This window comes from Balearica regulorum, chromosome 6 (genome assembly GCF_011004875.1).
Source record: "Balearica regulorum gibbericeps isolate bBalReg1 chromosome 6, bBalReg1.pri, whole genome shotgun sequence".
Lineage (NCBI taxonomy): Eukaryota > Metazoa > Chordata > Aves > Gruiformes > Gruidae > Balearica > Balearica regulorum.
Window position 1 is genome coordinate 8859262 of NC_046189.1, and position 13913 is coordinate 8873174.

Genomic DNA, 13913 nt, shown 5'->3' on the forward strand with positions numbered 1-13913 from the left:
CCTGCCTCCCCGGAAGGCCGAGAAGAGAAAGCAGCGGGCCCAAGGCCAGAGACTTTAATTCCGCGAGTGAAGCGCTCTGCAGGACGGCCCGGAGGCGGCCCTGGGCCCTCTCCCGGGGTGCCGGCACCTCCCCGCCCCGCGTCCAGCCGTTCCGTTCGGTCCGTGCCTGACCATCCTTGTCACTTGTACACAACACACTCATTTTCACAGGGCCAGCGGAGCCTCGCCATGGTCATTATTGAAAAAATTAGCCAGTTACCACTTTTCTGTACAAATAACACAAAGAATTAATTACATCCAATTGCTAAAAAAAAAAAAAACATAACTTTTTTTTTTTAACCAGCATGTTTATGTACTTTGCAAGACAAAAAGTATGTCACTGTGGGCTTTTTTTTGTCCTGCCCCCCTGCAGTGACTGGCTGTCACTGCAACCAAAATGTAAATCTAGTCTTAAATGCATTCTTCTCTTAAATCTGAGCTGGTTTTGGCTGGCACACATATGGTGGGCTTCAAAATTCATCCTTTTTCCAAGATAGAGAAATAAGTGCTCAGATTTCTAGACATACCTCCTTCACTCTAGTTTCAGAGTTCATTATATACAAGATTACTCCATACTACACAGTATCCCTACAACACAGCATTCCTCCTCATTTCCAAGACATGCAAATTATCTATACCTTTTTCTGTAAAAGCATACAGTTATTCCATGCGATTTGCCTATTCACCTACTTCTAGTTCAGTTTCTATTCTAACTTACAACCTACACAGAGTTTCTGTGTTCTGACATTGTTGCTCTATGACGGCGCTGCTTCTACAACAGCAGCAACCCTTTCCCCCACCATTACAGGCCTCTCAACTGAAAAATAACCCGTCAGTCAAGAATCAGGGAAAATAATCAAAAATCCACACCTTAAAAGAAATTTCACTTTTTCAGGATATCCCATTTACACATAGAAAAGTCAGTATCCTGGTAAGCAAAAGGAAATAAACACAACAGTAGCCACTCGTAAAAGCGTACATAAACTGAGCTATCAAGTTGATGTAGAAATCTCCTGAGCTGACAGTTAAGGACTTTCCTCAGTCTTTGTGACAAAAAATCACAAGAACAGATAAGGCATGAATCACACCATCAGTTTATGCTAGCTGTCACAGTATGCACTGTGAGACAAACTTTTACAATGCAAGAACAAGCACAACCACCTACACTCCATACAGCAGAAACTAGCTACTTTCACTTAATCTACGAATGCGGCCTCACCAGTCCTTGGCATTGAGGATCCTGGATTGGTATGTAAAGTTACCATTTGCATTATGGTTGACTGGGTATTTGTGAAACGTTACTCTCCATTTCAACTGTTCCTCGCACCTTCCTTACAAGTCACTTCCATCAGCCAGACATACATACAGTCTTAGTGGTGATTATGCTTTGGAGCTGGGCCTGCCCAGTTCTTCTTGGAAATCTTTCTTCTAGATATTTCCAATTCACATTTAAGTATTTGAAGGTATCTTCTTACAAACTTTCATCCCTGACAATGCTGCAGGAGGCAGGAATTGTATCTCAAATGTAAAAGCATCTCTTGTTGAATAGGATTAGATACACGGCACAGCTCATTTCTCATTTCCTTCACCTGGGGAGCAGCAGTACCCGCGTCAGGGGCGGTCACTGTCAAACCTTCTGCTTAGTATTTATTGATGCCAAAGATTCGAACACCATGCAACTGCGGCAGCTTGGGGATAAGCACGGTCAGGAGAGAGGTTGTGTTGAGGATAAAGTGAGTTGGATCATACTTTGTGTAGAAACTCGCCAGGAAGTATCTGTGGGAGAAAAGGGAGCAAGCTTAGCTGTAACACCCTTGTCTAAAAATAAACAGACAAAGCATAGTTGAAAAAAGTGCTTTAGTAACCAGTCATATTTTACTGATTAACAACCGATCTATTCCTGTATTACATATCTCACCTGAGGTTCTAGATACCTACAGCAAAATGATGGACTAAGTCTCTTCTTCCCATGCTTCTCAAGGTGCTAAAAAGCAACTCTCAGTATTTTCCTCCAGCATTTCTCCCTGCCCCTCAAGTTGGAGTCTGACTTCCGCAGCTAAAGCCTCATTTGAGATACAGATTTTAAATGGTGTAAGATCTGTTACCAAAATACTCACAGTTCTGCCACCCTAGCAAGCTCATTGACAAAGCGTTTGACATTTTTCATGCAAAAATCATTTATGCTCAACACATCTGTGATTGGTGTGATTTTAAAATTCTTCCCATCTGGCAGATGTTCCCAGCACATTTTGTCTTTTAAGCTAGTCCACAACCTGTTCAACTGGAAGAATAAGGAAACATGCCTCAGAAAATCCAATTCACTACCAACTTCTTTACGCTTTGTGCCAATAATTTCATCTCGTTCCTTGCAAAAAATAGTCACTGTTGGGTTTTTGGTTTTATCCCAGCAAAACGGAGATGTTTATTCAGCTACTTACGCATTATTTGGGAAGTGGGAAGCTATCTTTGAAGAAAAAGAGGATTTTTTTTTTTGAGGAATTATATATATTTTTTCAGTTTCTATCCTTTGCAAACCAACTTTCTAAACATGATGCAGGATCTTCCCTCCTCCCCCCACACCAGCCATGCAAGTGGACAACCTCTCTAAGGGAAACAAAGACTTTAATTTAGAGTTGGATATTAAATATGTATCATTTTTCCTTCAGTCACACAACCATACATTTGTCAACAGACAGGGAGTGTAGAATTTCTCATCTATTTACAGAAGTAGTGTAAACAGAAGACAATCTGCACAAAGCAAAACCAACATGTAAAATCCTAGACCCCATTCCGTGAGGACTGCCACACTCCTCATAACTCATAAGCTGCAAAATGGTTAATAAATGCTGTCATGTGCATTCGCTAAAGGCAGTTAGTTTAGATTTTCAATATTTATGACTTCACAATCTCTTAAAGAACTTCAAGAGTTAACAGTAAGTTTTCCTCATAACATTTCTAACCTTTAAAACTGGCCCCATTAATAACTGTTTACAAACTTCAACTTCAGTATGTGAATTTGAGTGTTGAAAGCTGCAGGAAGAAAGACTGTTGATTATATGGCCTGTAAATAACTACTCCCTACCTGTGTGATGTAGAAACAAACAAACAAGAAACAAAAGAGAGAAAATGCTTTTAGAATGTAGATTGCAACTCATTTGGTTGCAGCTTTTGAAATCATGGGTTTATGATTCAATTAATCCATAATGCGGTTTTGAACTCACAGAATTATAGGAGAGATTGTGAAGAATTTTCTTGAAGATGTAAATTGTACTCCATAATCCAGTTGCTCCCAGTGTGTTAGTAGCCTAGCTTTCCCCTGATCAGGAGTTTCAAAAGGAGTTCCCTTTACTGCATGCAAAAACACATACATTCCCTGGGGAAAACAAAAAGTGAATACAGTGGCACTTTTAGCTGTAGTTGTTTTCATAATTGTTACATTGTTCAATGCATTGTAAAAATAACAATTGAAAAAAAAGACTAAATGAATTCTCACCCAGAAGAGCTGCTAGCCTGTAATGACAAATTATGGAAGTGGAAGGAAGAGACAAGAAGCGATTTGCCCGAGGTTGTGCAGTCAGTGGCACAGCAAGAATTAAAGCCAAAGTCTCATGACATCTGATTTACTGCCTTGTATTCCATATTACATGGCAAAAATTCCACAAAATCAACAGAATTTTGACATGCACTGTAACAAGTTTAGGGATGCCAATTTATATTACCAATTTCCTAAGACAGTGTTAAATGAGTTATCAGGTGGAGTCTGCACAAAGCAAAAAAATCTAGCTATGAATACTGGCAATATGACAGGAACTTTTGAAAGCTTTCTTAGCCCCCAGTAGCTTCAAATACTTAGAAGCTGACTACCAGCAATCTGCTGAATACCATCTGCCCATCTCTTTGCTGCTTCTCCTTAACCACGCTGGACTGTTCTTTGCTGTTTTTTCTATTTGATGGGAGCATGCACACCACGTCTGGTCTGCCCTGAAAGATCAATTTGGCCCCAAAGATCAATCAGACAGGGAAGCCCACCCTCTTCCAGTTTTAACGAACATTTGTTTTCTATCAAAGAGAGCACACCAACTCCAAGCAAGAGTCTATCAGAAAATATCCTAAACTTCCATTTTCTTTCAAGTGCATTCATTTCTTATGCACATACAGAAATTGTAATAGGAAGGTTTATATAAAAAAAAAAAAAAAAATCACATTTCTTCTGAATTCTTATTAAGGAAGTGAAAGTTGAGCAAGTCACTTCATGTCTTCTTCCACTTTTTTTATGGAACAGCCCCCTGATGAGAGGCCTGTTAACCTAAGAGAATTAATTCGCTTAATTAATTCTTCAATTGATGCTCTTTGCAGCGTCTCAGTTTTAATAACTTAACCAAAAAGACACTTTCAGGACAGATCCAAATGTTTACTGCACATTTTATTTTGCACTGGTACTTGCACAAAGAACCACCAAAGGTCAGCTAAGAGTTTTCCATTAGTGGAAATACAAGATTTGTTTGTCAACAATTCAAGGATTTGTTTCCACAAAAAAAAAAAAAAAAGTGCCATTTAAATGCTGAAATATCCAGAAATGCAGTTTATACTCATCTTCTAGTGTTCCACTAGAAAACTACTTGACAGTGGATGCTCTCATCCCTGCTGTCATTATAGCTACTTGCAATGAATTCAGTAAGGCATTTGGGAAATATTTAGTAATATTTGTCTCTGCCAACATCTTCTGAAGTCAGGCACCTCTGATGCTGTCAAAGATAATGTAGAAAGTGCTCTAGTGATGTTTACAATCCCACCATTAGTTTTAAACCTAGCTACAGAAATAAAAAGCTTGAATAATTAAAAAAAAAAATTACAAGATTCTAGAGGATATTATCCAACCTCTGTCTTTACAATGAACTATCATTTTCCTAAATAAGGAAGAAACTATCTTTTCGTCAAGTCGTCTTTGCTGTTAATCTTAGAAAGCTGAGTTAGAAAACCTCAAGTATGATATAAATTGCTGGATTATGGCCCTCTTTTCTGTCAGCGTGGCAGGACCAATATACATACTTGCATTACTTTAAATGATTACAACAAAATTACAGCACCCTGGGGAGAGGAGGCAGAAAGATTCTTAAGGTCTTCAGCTTTCAAATCCTTTCGCATACAAAAGTTACCACGCAAATCACAATCCACTGAATAACAAATGGTTTCAGGGCTTGGGTCATGGTAGTCCAGTTTTTCCCCACTGCTTTCAAATAAGATTTTTCTTATGTCATGTATGGTGGCAAAGTTGAATGCTAAAGTCATTCTGAGTTAAAATATATCTAGCTTGACCAGAAATCAAAGCAAGAAGGAAAAGAACACAAATGTTTCTGTCCCAGGAAGCAGCTCAAGTGCTGAAATTAAACATTTTGGGATACTAACAGATTTATGTACAAATGTTAGTAGATACTATCCAAGCATTAAAAATGCAATATATTTTATGGATTCAGCATAGGTCTCTAATAATATACCAAACACTGTAAAAGTCAGTTGGCACAGTGATTTTATGTTTGCAAGATTCCAGTTTAATTAAATGCCTTTTAAAAGAATACATAAAATATGTAAGGAATATTTCACATCTTTTGTGTTTAAACCCAAAGCGATCATCTATCACTCCTCCTCCCAAAACCAGCCAACTCATTTAACAGTGGATAAGCCAAATGGAGGTGGTGTTTTGGCTCGCTGGATTTCATTATCCATATAGCCTGGCTATTTTTCTCTTCTCCTGCTACTAAAAATGAATACGTATGAAAAACTTTTCAAATTTTGTTACAAGAGAGGGTACTTACCAGGTTGTGAATCACATTTGTTAAAGTCCAGGCAACCGGGACACTAAAGAACGGAATGCTGAGCAAGACAATGTGCAGCATGCCAACTCCGAGCGCGTATGTCAGCCACATTCCACGACTGTTCATCACCCGTGTGTTTGGATTTACCTCGCTGTGGGCGACTCCTACGTTCATTTTTACCCTATAAAACAGAACTGTTTGAAGATTGAGACTACTGTTATAGAGGAGTACTTAATGTATGCAAATTTTGAATTTGGGAAAAGGCTGTTTTAAATAGCAGGTCTGGAGGGAACACAGTGCATAAGCAAAGATGTATCTTCAAAGTATGGTTTACAGAGAAGGCAGTACAAAGGGGCTGTTGGGAACTGTTTTTTTAAAAAAAAAATCCAAACAAATAAACCCCACAAGCATGTTATAGAAGAGGCATTAAAAAAACCCAAACTGGAATCTGTGCTGTTAGAAGCTGAAGTTGCAAACCTGTAAGAAACCAAGCTTTGTAACTTTTGTCCTCTAAATGCCTTTCTCCATCCACAACAATATCCACATTTCTTTTCCACTTCCCATATCAGACAATTTTCCTCCTGCTTCTCATTCATGTAACAGCTAATGAAGAATTCTGCATATACCAAAGCCCAGCCACCTACGGCTAGAAGGAATGAATAAGGACTAATTTATGCCTGCTTTTCTTGCAGCAGAGCAGAGATTTCAGATTTTCCTCCACTCCCCATCCAGTAGTTTTCAGACAGACATCTCTGTCTTTCAAATCTGGCTGAAATGAGCCAACAGGTTAAAAAGTTTTCTAAGCGACAGACGTACACAGAGATACACAGAATAATTTCATAATGCCGATTTCTTCAGGAGACTGACAGAACTTACTGGAGGCGACAGTCTTGTCCCGCTGTACTAAAATTTGTAACGATAATTAAAAAAACCTCATTATATACTTCATAATCACATGAGCTGTAAGACTACCTATACTCACTTATGGGACTGGGACGGAGAACTTTTAACTTCCTTCTAAATCAGTCTACAAAAGCATTACTTAACCAGCAAAAATAGTTTGCTTTTGGTAGGAAGCTTGCTTCTTATACTTGCTTACTGCAGTAAAGCACTGTTAATACCCACGTACTTTGCACTATTAGCAATAGGCCGTAGAATAAAAATAGATGTGATGAACCTGAAACTGAACCGGGGCAATGCTGACTTTAATCAGCGCTCGTTGCAAAGTCTGTCACAGGGAACACAGTACCGGGATGTGTGAAGCCAGACTCTTCCTCCCTCCCTGGGATGCAGCACCGCAGGCGAGCGAGCAGCTGGACGTACCTCTTGGCACAACCCACCATCTCTTCCTATTTTTTTCCTCATGTTTTTTGTCTAATCAGATGGGCGCCTTCCCTCAGTTCGCTGTACCCCGGTGTTTTCTCCCTCATCGCCAGGAGCCCAGCCGCACGAAAGAAGCGCGACGTTCCGCCCGCGGACCCGGTGCAGGTCCCACCGCAGGAGCCGGGGCCTCCCCGGAGAGCCGACTCCTTCCCGGCCACCGCACCGTGCGGGCTCCCCGGCAGACCCCCTCCCGCCGCCCGCGCCCCGCCGCTCGCCTCAGGGCCGGGCCTGGCAGCAGCCGCCGGGCGCCCCGGGGCCTGCTGGCAAGCACCGGCGCGCAGCCGGCAGCGACGGCCCAGCCCGCCTCGCCGCCCTCCGCCTCCCGAGCGCGGCCCCACCTTCCCAGAGACCCGCCGGCCCAAACGTCGCCGGCCGCGCTGTAGCAGTCGTCGCCAAGCAGCAGGAGCGGAGCGCGGTCCGCCGGCCGCAGGTAGAGCCCGCCGGCCGCCCCGTGGGCAGGGCTGCCGGCGAGGGGTGGGGCCGGGCTGCCCGCACCGCCCACAGGAGTGGCGGCGGCGGCGGCGGCGGCAGCGGGGCAGCGGCCGCGCAGGTAGCGCAGCAGCCGGGGCTCTGCGGGGGCGGGCGCTCGGGAAAGACGGAGGGGAGAGGGGCGGTGCGGGGCAGGGTAGTTGCCCGCCCGCTACGGGAAACGCTGCCGCTGCGTTCCCCTGAGGCCCCGGCTGGGGCGGGGACGCCGCTTCTCCCGGGTAGCTGGCGGCACCGCGGCGGGAACCGGCTGCCGCCCCGGGCTGCGCGGGACAGGGCCGGGACAGGCCTAGGCCCGGGCCTGGGCCTGGGCCTGGTGCGGCGCAGCGGCCCTCGAAGCGGGCCCGGGCCCGGGCCCCGCCGGGGAGTGAGGCCGGCTGGTGGCTGCCCGTCCCTCCCCTTGCCGACGGGGTGGCGACGCTGCTGCCCGCGTTGTTTTGGCGCGGCACTCCCCGTGCTTTTCTTGACGAAAAGCAGAACTGGGCGCTGTGGGCCGTTCGTGTGGTTTTAGGTAAATTCAAGGGTGACTGCAGGTTTGGGCTGCAGCTTTTCTCGGGGTTTTTTCTCATAAACTGAAGAATTCTTGAGTCTGTGTCGTGGTGGACTGCTAAGAAAGAAAGGTGGCTGTTGTAGTGGGGTTTGGGTCCTGCTCTAGAAGTCTGAGAGGCCGCAGCTGTGAAGTTTAAGGAGTTTTTGTTTGCAGTTTACCTGGTGGCGTGCAGTATCGCAGCTATTTAGAGAGCCCTCGTGGCTGGGGTCTCTGATTTTGCTTAGAGGGGTAGAAGGATTGCATCAGTGGTAGTGTTCAACATGGAAAATACAATTCCTTTCCACTGAGTATGGATTATAGTATGTCCAGTCAGTGGAGTTGTAGCAGTAATGTGGCTTGAGCTGAAATGTGTATTTTTCAGCTTAAAGTAATGGGGCGGTTGGATGTGTTTCCATAGGTAGCAAGTACCAGAGATCCATCCATCCCTCCCTTCCTCCCTCCCAGCAGGTGCCCCCAAGATGCAGCCAGCAGTTGATGCAGGAGTCCGGTATAATGTGTGAATGTGTGAGGAAACCTGCCTCTCTGAATGCAGAGTGTACACGATTAGTATTGGTCTGTATTCAACAACATATGTCTTCCCGTGCTACTCTTCTTTTCCAGTTAGTTGGGTGGAAAACTGATTTATCAGATCTTTTTACCACATCTGAAAGGTAAACTCCCTTTGCAATGTAAACAACAGGTATAAAGAGAAAACCTCTCTATAGCTGTTCTTAGAAAAGTTTTAATTATGCTTCCTTGTCAAAGCACTGTACCATTTATTTTTTTTCCCCCCAAATAACTGTGTTTTTTCTTTGTGTTTTATGTTTAAAGAGTGGCAGTCTTTAGAAGGATATCAAGGCAGAGAAGTGTCCTGTAATTGTTGTATCAGCTGCATATACCCTGCAGGATAGTGGTGCTTTGGAGTGTTGGCTGCAGTCCCTCACTGTGTCAGGAAGAAATCTGGGTTTGCTCCATTCCTCCGCACATGCTCATATCCTTGGGATGGGTGCTGAGCGCGCGGTCTGTGTTCTCCAGCAGGTATCTTAGACCTAATCGACAGGGAAGCCAGGCCTGCTGGGATTGTTTGCCTTTCAATGTAAATAACATTACGTAACACAACCCTGTGAAAAGCGCTGCTGTGGAGAGAAGAAACATTCCTCGTAGGACAGAGAGCGACCCAAGTCTGAACCATTCTTGAGGTGTAGAGAGCTGTCTGCTCTGAGAAATGCATGCAAAAATTGGCAGATCCACTTATAATCTCTTCATGGTAGAGTGTGTCTGTCATGCAGCAGGAACTGTTTTCAATGACTTAAAAAAAAAAAATCTCTATTGACTTATATGAGGCATCTCCATTTTTAAGTGGAAGATACAGAGACATAGAAACAAACTGACCTGCCTGAGGGGACACAGTAAGTCACATCAGAAAGGCAAGGTTATAATTCAGAAGTTTTTTTGTTTTGTTTTTCATTATCACCAGTAGATCACATTGCCATTGAATATGACTTTTGCCTCAGCACTATTGTGCTTTGTCCCCACTTCTTTCCCAACTCCAAAACTGTTACCTTCAGGTCATATTTCGTCCATAAATTTTTAGGTGCTGGGAATCATACACACAACACAGCAAAAAAGTAGGGGGTTTTTTGTGTGTTTGTTTGGGGGTTGGGGGGGGGGTGGGTGGGGTTGTTTTGGTTTTTTTTTTTTTGCATCAGTGCTGGAATTAGGATAGTTACCCAGCATTGGGTCTGTCTGAAGACATTTCTGACTAGCACTCTAGTTAACATGTGGTGTGTCTATTCTTGTAATTGCAAGATCACAGCCACATATTGTAGTAATTTAGAGAACGTGACTATACACATGCAAGATAATATACTGTTTTGCTCAGTATATCTTGGAATTCTTAAAGTTTTTCATAAGTTTAATCTACTTAAAGTAATGGTTTCTAATCTAGACCTGTGTTCTGTTTCTTCCACAAGTGAAACTCCCACTGACTGCAGCGGAAGCTGGGTCTCACTGTATCTTGAAAATTTTGCTCTTTAGCTGTACCGTTAAGTTTTGCCTACGTTTAAAAGTTGCTCTAGAACGATTTCTTAGAAATGTCTATTTGTAATGTGCCTTTTACATTCTTTTTCTGTTATCCTTCTGTGCAGCTCCGCTGAATCTTATTCCACTATGAAACAGCTGTCGGCAGAAACTATTCGTCTCCTTTCAAGTTCTCAGGTGATTACATCAATTGCCAGCGTGGTGAAGGAGCTGATAGAAAATTCCTTGGATGCCAGTGCCACAAATATCGATATTAAATTGGTGAGTCCTCTTTCTTTCTTTTACTCTTACAAAGAACTGGATGTAAAATAAGATGCAAGAAAAGTTGTTTCACTGCAAATGTATTTTTTAGGTTCTCGGGGTTTTGGGAATGGAAGGATATTAATAGTGTTTATACATATATATTTTAACTTCAAATATAAATGGTGCAAAACAAGTTTCCCTTAACACTTTTGATGCCCCACTGACACAGTAAGTCATATGTGTGCTCCTGAGTGTATCTTGAGGAAAAACTGTCAATTTCTTTAATACATCTTTTCCTACTTACAAATTTATTTTTTTCTGACTTACAGCTTGTTTTAAAAGATGTTGGACTTCCATTTCACTGCTAGACCAGCATGTTTAATTCTCATGACAAAATATTGTCAGGAAGGTGAAAAAGGAAACAATGGAAGAGGTCATTGATGGCCGTGTTAAATGTTTTGGCAATGCAAATTACCACATAGTCTCTAATCAGCATGATGAGCTCTGGCTACTTATAACATTTTGTTCTTATGAAATGTTAAAAAAAGTTGGCATATCATTCAAGGATAGTTTCTGAAAAAATAAAACATTGTTTGTAATAGGAAACTTGTGCTTTTTTCCCCCTAATTGGTTAAAATGGCTAACTGATCAGCTTCTCTTGCTTCCGTGAGCATTTCTGGTTTTGCAGTATTTTGTCAACAGCTGCATAGTAGCAGTATCTCCTATTTAGTAAGAGTGTGTTGTTACAGTCTGTATAAATGGATTTGTCCAGAATTGCATCCAATTTTCCTTCCTGCATATAACAGTGAATGTATAAGCTTGAATTAAGTGTTAGATAAATGCTCTAATAGGAGCAATTCAGTTTCCGCTTGTTTCTTTGGCCATCTCACTGCTGTCTTTTCTGAATGAGTCTCAGGTGTTTTCCATCTGAGTATGGTTTCCTGCAGATGCCAAGGAACATGCTTATTTGTTATTTGCCTTAAGTGAGCTGAAGATACTCTGCCTTCTCTGTGGTCTGTGATGATCAATATCTTCTCAATATTTAGAGTAGTGTGTGTGCGCAGTTCTGGGAGTAAGAGCGTTAGAATCAGATCCGATGAGCCTATCAATAACTGCAAGAAGTCAACAGAAGGTTTTGGAGCCTTCAAAATGTGTTAGAATAAACCTTATCTCTTTTACTGGAGTGCCGATATAGAGCTGTGCAGATAGCTGGAGGAGAAAGCCCTCTAGTCAGCATGGGTTTCACAGTGCAATAACCAGCTGTTTCTGTAGGGAGAGGTCCCAAATCAATTAAAAAGAGCATTATCAACCATTTTTAGTGCATGAGTCACCCGCACTACTGTTACTTTCTTCGTCAGTTCAGCCCAATCCAAATCACTGTATTTCTAAAACAAACAAACCTGGTGGCCTTACACAGGTTATCAGTGAGTAAATGAGATTTACTGATTGTTCTTCGGTGGGTACTAGGGGAGAAGAGAAAACCTGCTCTTTGACCAACTGTACACAATAATACTGTAAACAAGTGGATTTTTTTGTGAGAAGAATATTTTTGTATCAAAATACTATTTTTATTTATGAAACTTAAATAGTGTTGATGACATAATAGAACTCAATGACCACATTAACTCTGGATTAGTTTGAAAGGATAATAGAGAATGGAAACTTTGGAATTTCATTTTACAGCTTGATGGTTTTTTGCCTGAAACTTGCAGCATTTTCATTGGTTTTACCTTTTCCAGATAGATTAGGAAGGCTAACTGATTCATTCAGGCTTGTTACCTAATTTGCCTAAACAAAGACAGGAATGGCTTTTTTGGAGACAGACAGACAGGAGTTAACCTGCAGGTGGAATGGTTCTCAGGTAGAAACCATGGCACACTAGCCAGTTGTAAGTGGGAAGTTTTGGCTAGTGTTTTATTCTTGTTAACTTCTTGGTTGACCAGACTCCAGTAGGTGATGTTATTGAGTGTCTTTGCACTGTGTTAACAACTAGCTTTTACACAACACTGGGAAAAACATCAGCTTATATTGTAGTTTTAGATAATGTGCTATTACTTTAATTACAATTAAAAACCAGTCATTTGATCAGAAACTGAACTGTGGCCTTTCTACAAGGTGTTGTGGTATCTGTTTATTAATTTGAACCTCAGCTTTGTTGCTGTTAGAAATACGAACATGGTGGAGCTTGGCTTGTTGTTAGCAGTTGGGTCACCTGCCTCTGTAGCATGGCTGTGCATTAAGCATATGTAGAATGAGGGTTTTATTCTTGACACGGTGTCCTGGCTTCAGCTTAAAGTGTGCTAAAAACCATTGATGGAGCAATATAGTTGCTTGTGTGTGGATATAGAGACTCCACGGGCATCAGTCTGCCTGTTTCCCTGACTGACCTCTAACAACAGGAATTTGAGACTAATCTACGCAGCTTGAGACCTGCATATTTTAATTGAGAAGATGAGCAACAGCCTGTATAAGCAGTTGGAGCAAAGCTGGGATTCGGAAAGGACAAATCTTAGCTACAGGTTTCTTACTGTTACACAAAATGGCTGTTGTAAAAGGCAGACACTTGTTTCTGCCTCTTGTTTTCCCGATGCATGAAGTGGGAGCTTTACTCCTTAGAACCTTCTCAGAGGAAGTTTAGCTCAGAATGAGGTTCTATTGTACACCCGATCCATCTCATCGCTTGAAAAGCAAAGTCCTACATCCATCTGCACAGCATTGCTAGATATTTCTGCCTCTCGTGATCCATTCATCTTACTAATGCAAAAGAAAAGTAACCCATCAAGAAAAGTGGATTATTTGTGCCAGTTTAATAAGCTGAATTGACCTTTGTGAGTAACAGAGCTGTAGCTGAAACAAAGGTGGGACCATGCAGTTGTGAGTAAAAGAGGAAGGAGTTGGACCGTGTGGTTTGGCTTCAGTGATCTGGTGGAATAACGTAAATATCTCATGGGATCGTGACCTCAGTAGTATTTAGGTGGTGCAGCATGGTGGAAGACGTTACAGAATACAAAGTTTAAGCACCATAATATTTTACGTAAAATGTGTGTAAGTAAAAATGAATACCATTAGAAAAGAAATAGAGAATCATTCGTGTAACACTTTGATTCAAGTTGAAGAAGAGAAGTGCTTAGGAAAAGTGAAATTTAAGTGGTCTGGAAGTAAAAATTACAATGGAAAATAGGGGTTCATTGTGAAATGCCCAAAACTTTCATTAGTTCATACAGCAGCAGGATAGAAGGTTTTGCATTTATATCTCCTTATGTGTTTTTATGTTCAGTTGAGGTGTATTGCTTAGGTTCTGTTTTGCCTCCAGTAGGAGGTTGACTCAAATATCAGCAAAACCATTGTTTTTTCACCTGAAGATGGCTTTAGCACCATTC

The 13913-nt window shown here is 42.0% G+C and overlaps 2 protein-coding genes across 11 annotated transcripts in view; one reads left to right on the forward strand and one right to left on the reverse strand.

Annotated features, from left to right (window-relative positions):
- Positions 1 to 910: 910 nt before the first annotated feature.
- On the reverse strand, positions 911 to 8105 carry ORMDL1 (ORMDL sphingolipid biosynthesis regulator 1). 3 transcript variants are annotated; one of them, XM_075756164.1, is made up of 4 exons: positions 7574 to 8105; positions 5853 to 6046; positions 3261 to 3412; positions 911 to 1815 (listed from the first exon to the last, which is right to left on the reverse strand). In XM_075756164.1, exons 2-4 carry the CDS (start codon positions 6024 to 6026, stop codon positions 1680 to 1682), a joined length of 462 nt encoding a protein of 153 aa, XP_075612279.1. In that variant the 5' UTR covers positions 6027 to 6046; positions 7574 to 8105; the 3' UTR covers positions 911 to 1679. The 3 variants fall into 3 exon arrangements, with proteins under 3 accessions (XP_075612279.1, XP_075612280.1, XP_075612281.1); XM_075756165.1 differs by having other exon boundaries at positions 5853 to 6033; positions 7574 to 8030; XM_075756166.1 differs by lacking the exon at positions 7574 to 8105 and adding an exon at positions 7176 to 7529.
- The window catches only part of PMS1 (PMS1 homolog 1, mismatch repair system component), a 47609-nt gene continuing 41791 nt past the window's right edge, over positions 8096 to 13913 (forward strand). The window contains exons 1-3 of one of the 8 annotated variants that reach the window (XM_075756155.1): positions 8851 to 8950; positions 9082 to 9449; positions 10398 to 10551. In XM_075756155.1, the coding sequence (XP_075612270.1) occupies positions 10420 to 10551 (132 nt within the window). In that variant the 5' untranslated portion in view covers positions 8851 to 8950; positions 9082 to 9449; positions 10398 to 10419. Of the gene's footprint in view, positions 8233 to 8367; positions 8824 to 8850; positions 8951 to 8984; positions 9450 to 9862; positions 9879 to 10163; positions 10552 to 13913 lie in introns of those variants that run through there. The other 7 variants (XM_075756156.1, XM_075756154.1, XM_075756157.1 and 4 more) reach the window with 7 other exon arrangements.

Coding starts and splice junctions, on each gene's coding strand:
- ORMDL1 (XM_075756164.1), bottom strand. CDS start 6,026: ATGAACGTAGGAGTCGCCCACAGCGAGGTAAATCCAAACACACGGGTG. Junction 3,413..5,852: donor CAAATGTGATTCACAACCTG/GTAAGTACCCTC, acceptor TGTTTTCCCCAG/GGAATGTATGTGTTTTTGCA. Junction 1,816..3,260: donor ACAATCTCTCCTATAATTCT/GTGAGTTCAAAA, acceptor TTTCTCCCACAG/ATACTTCCTGGCGAGTTTCT.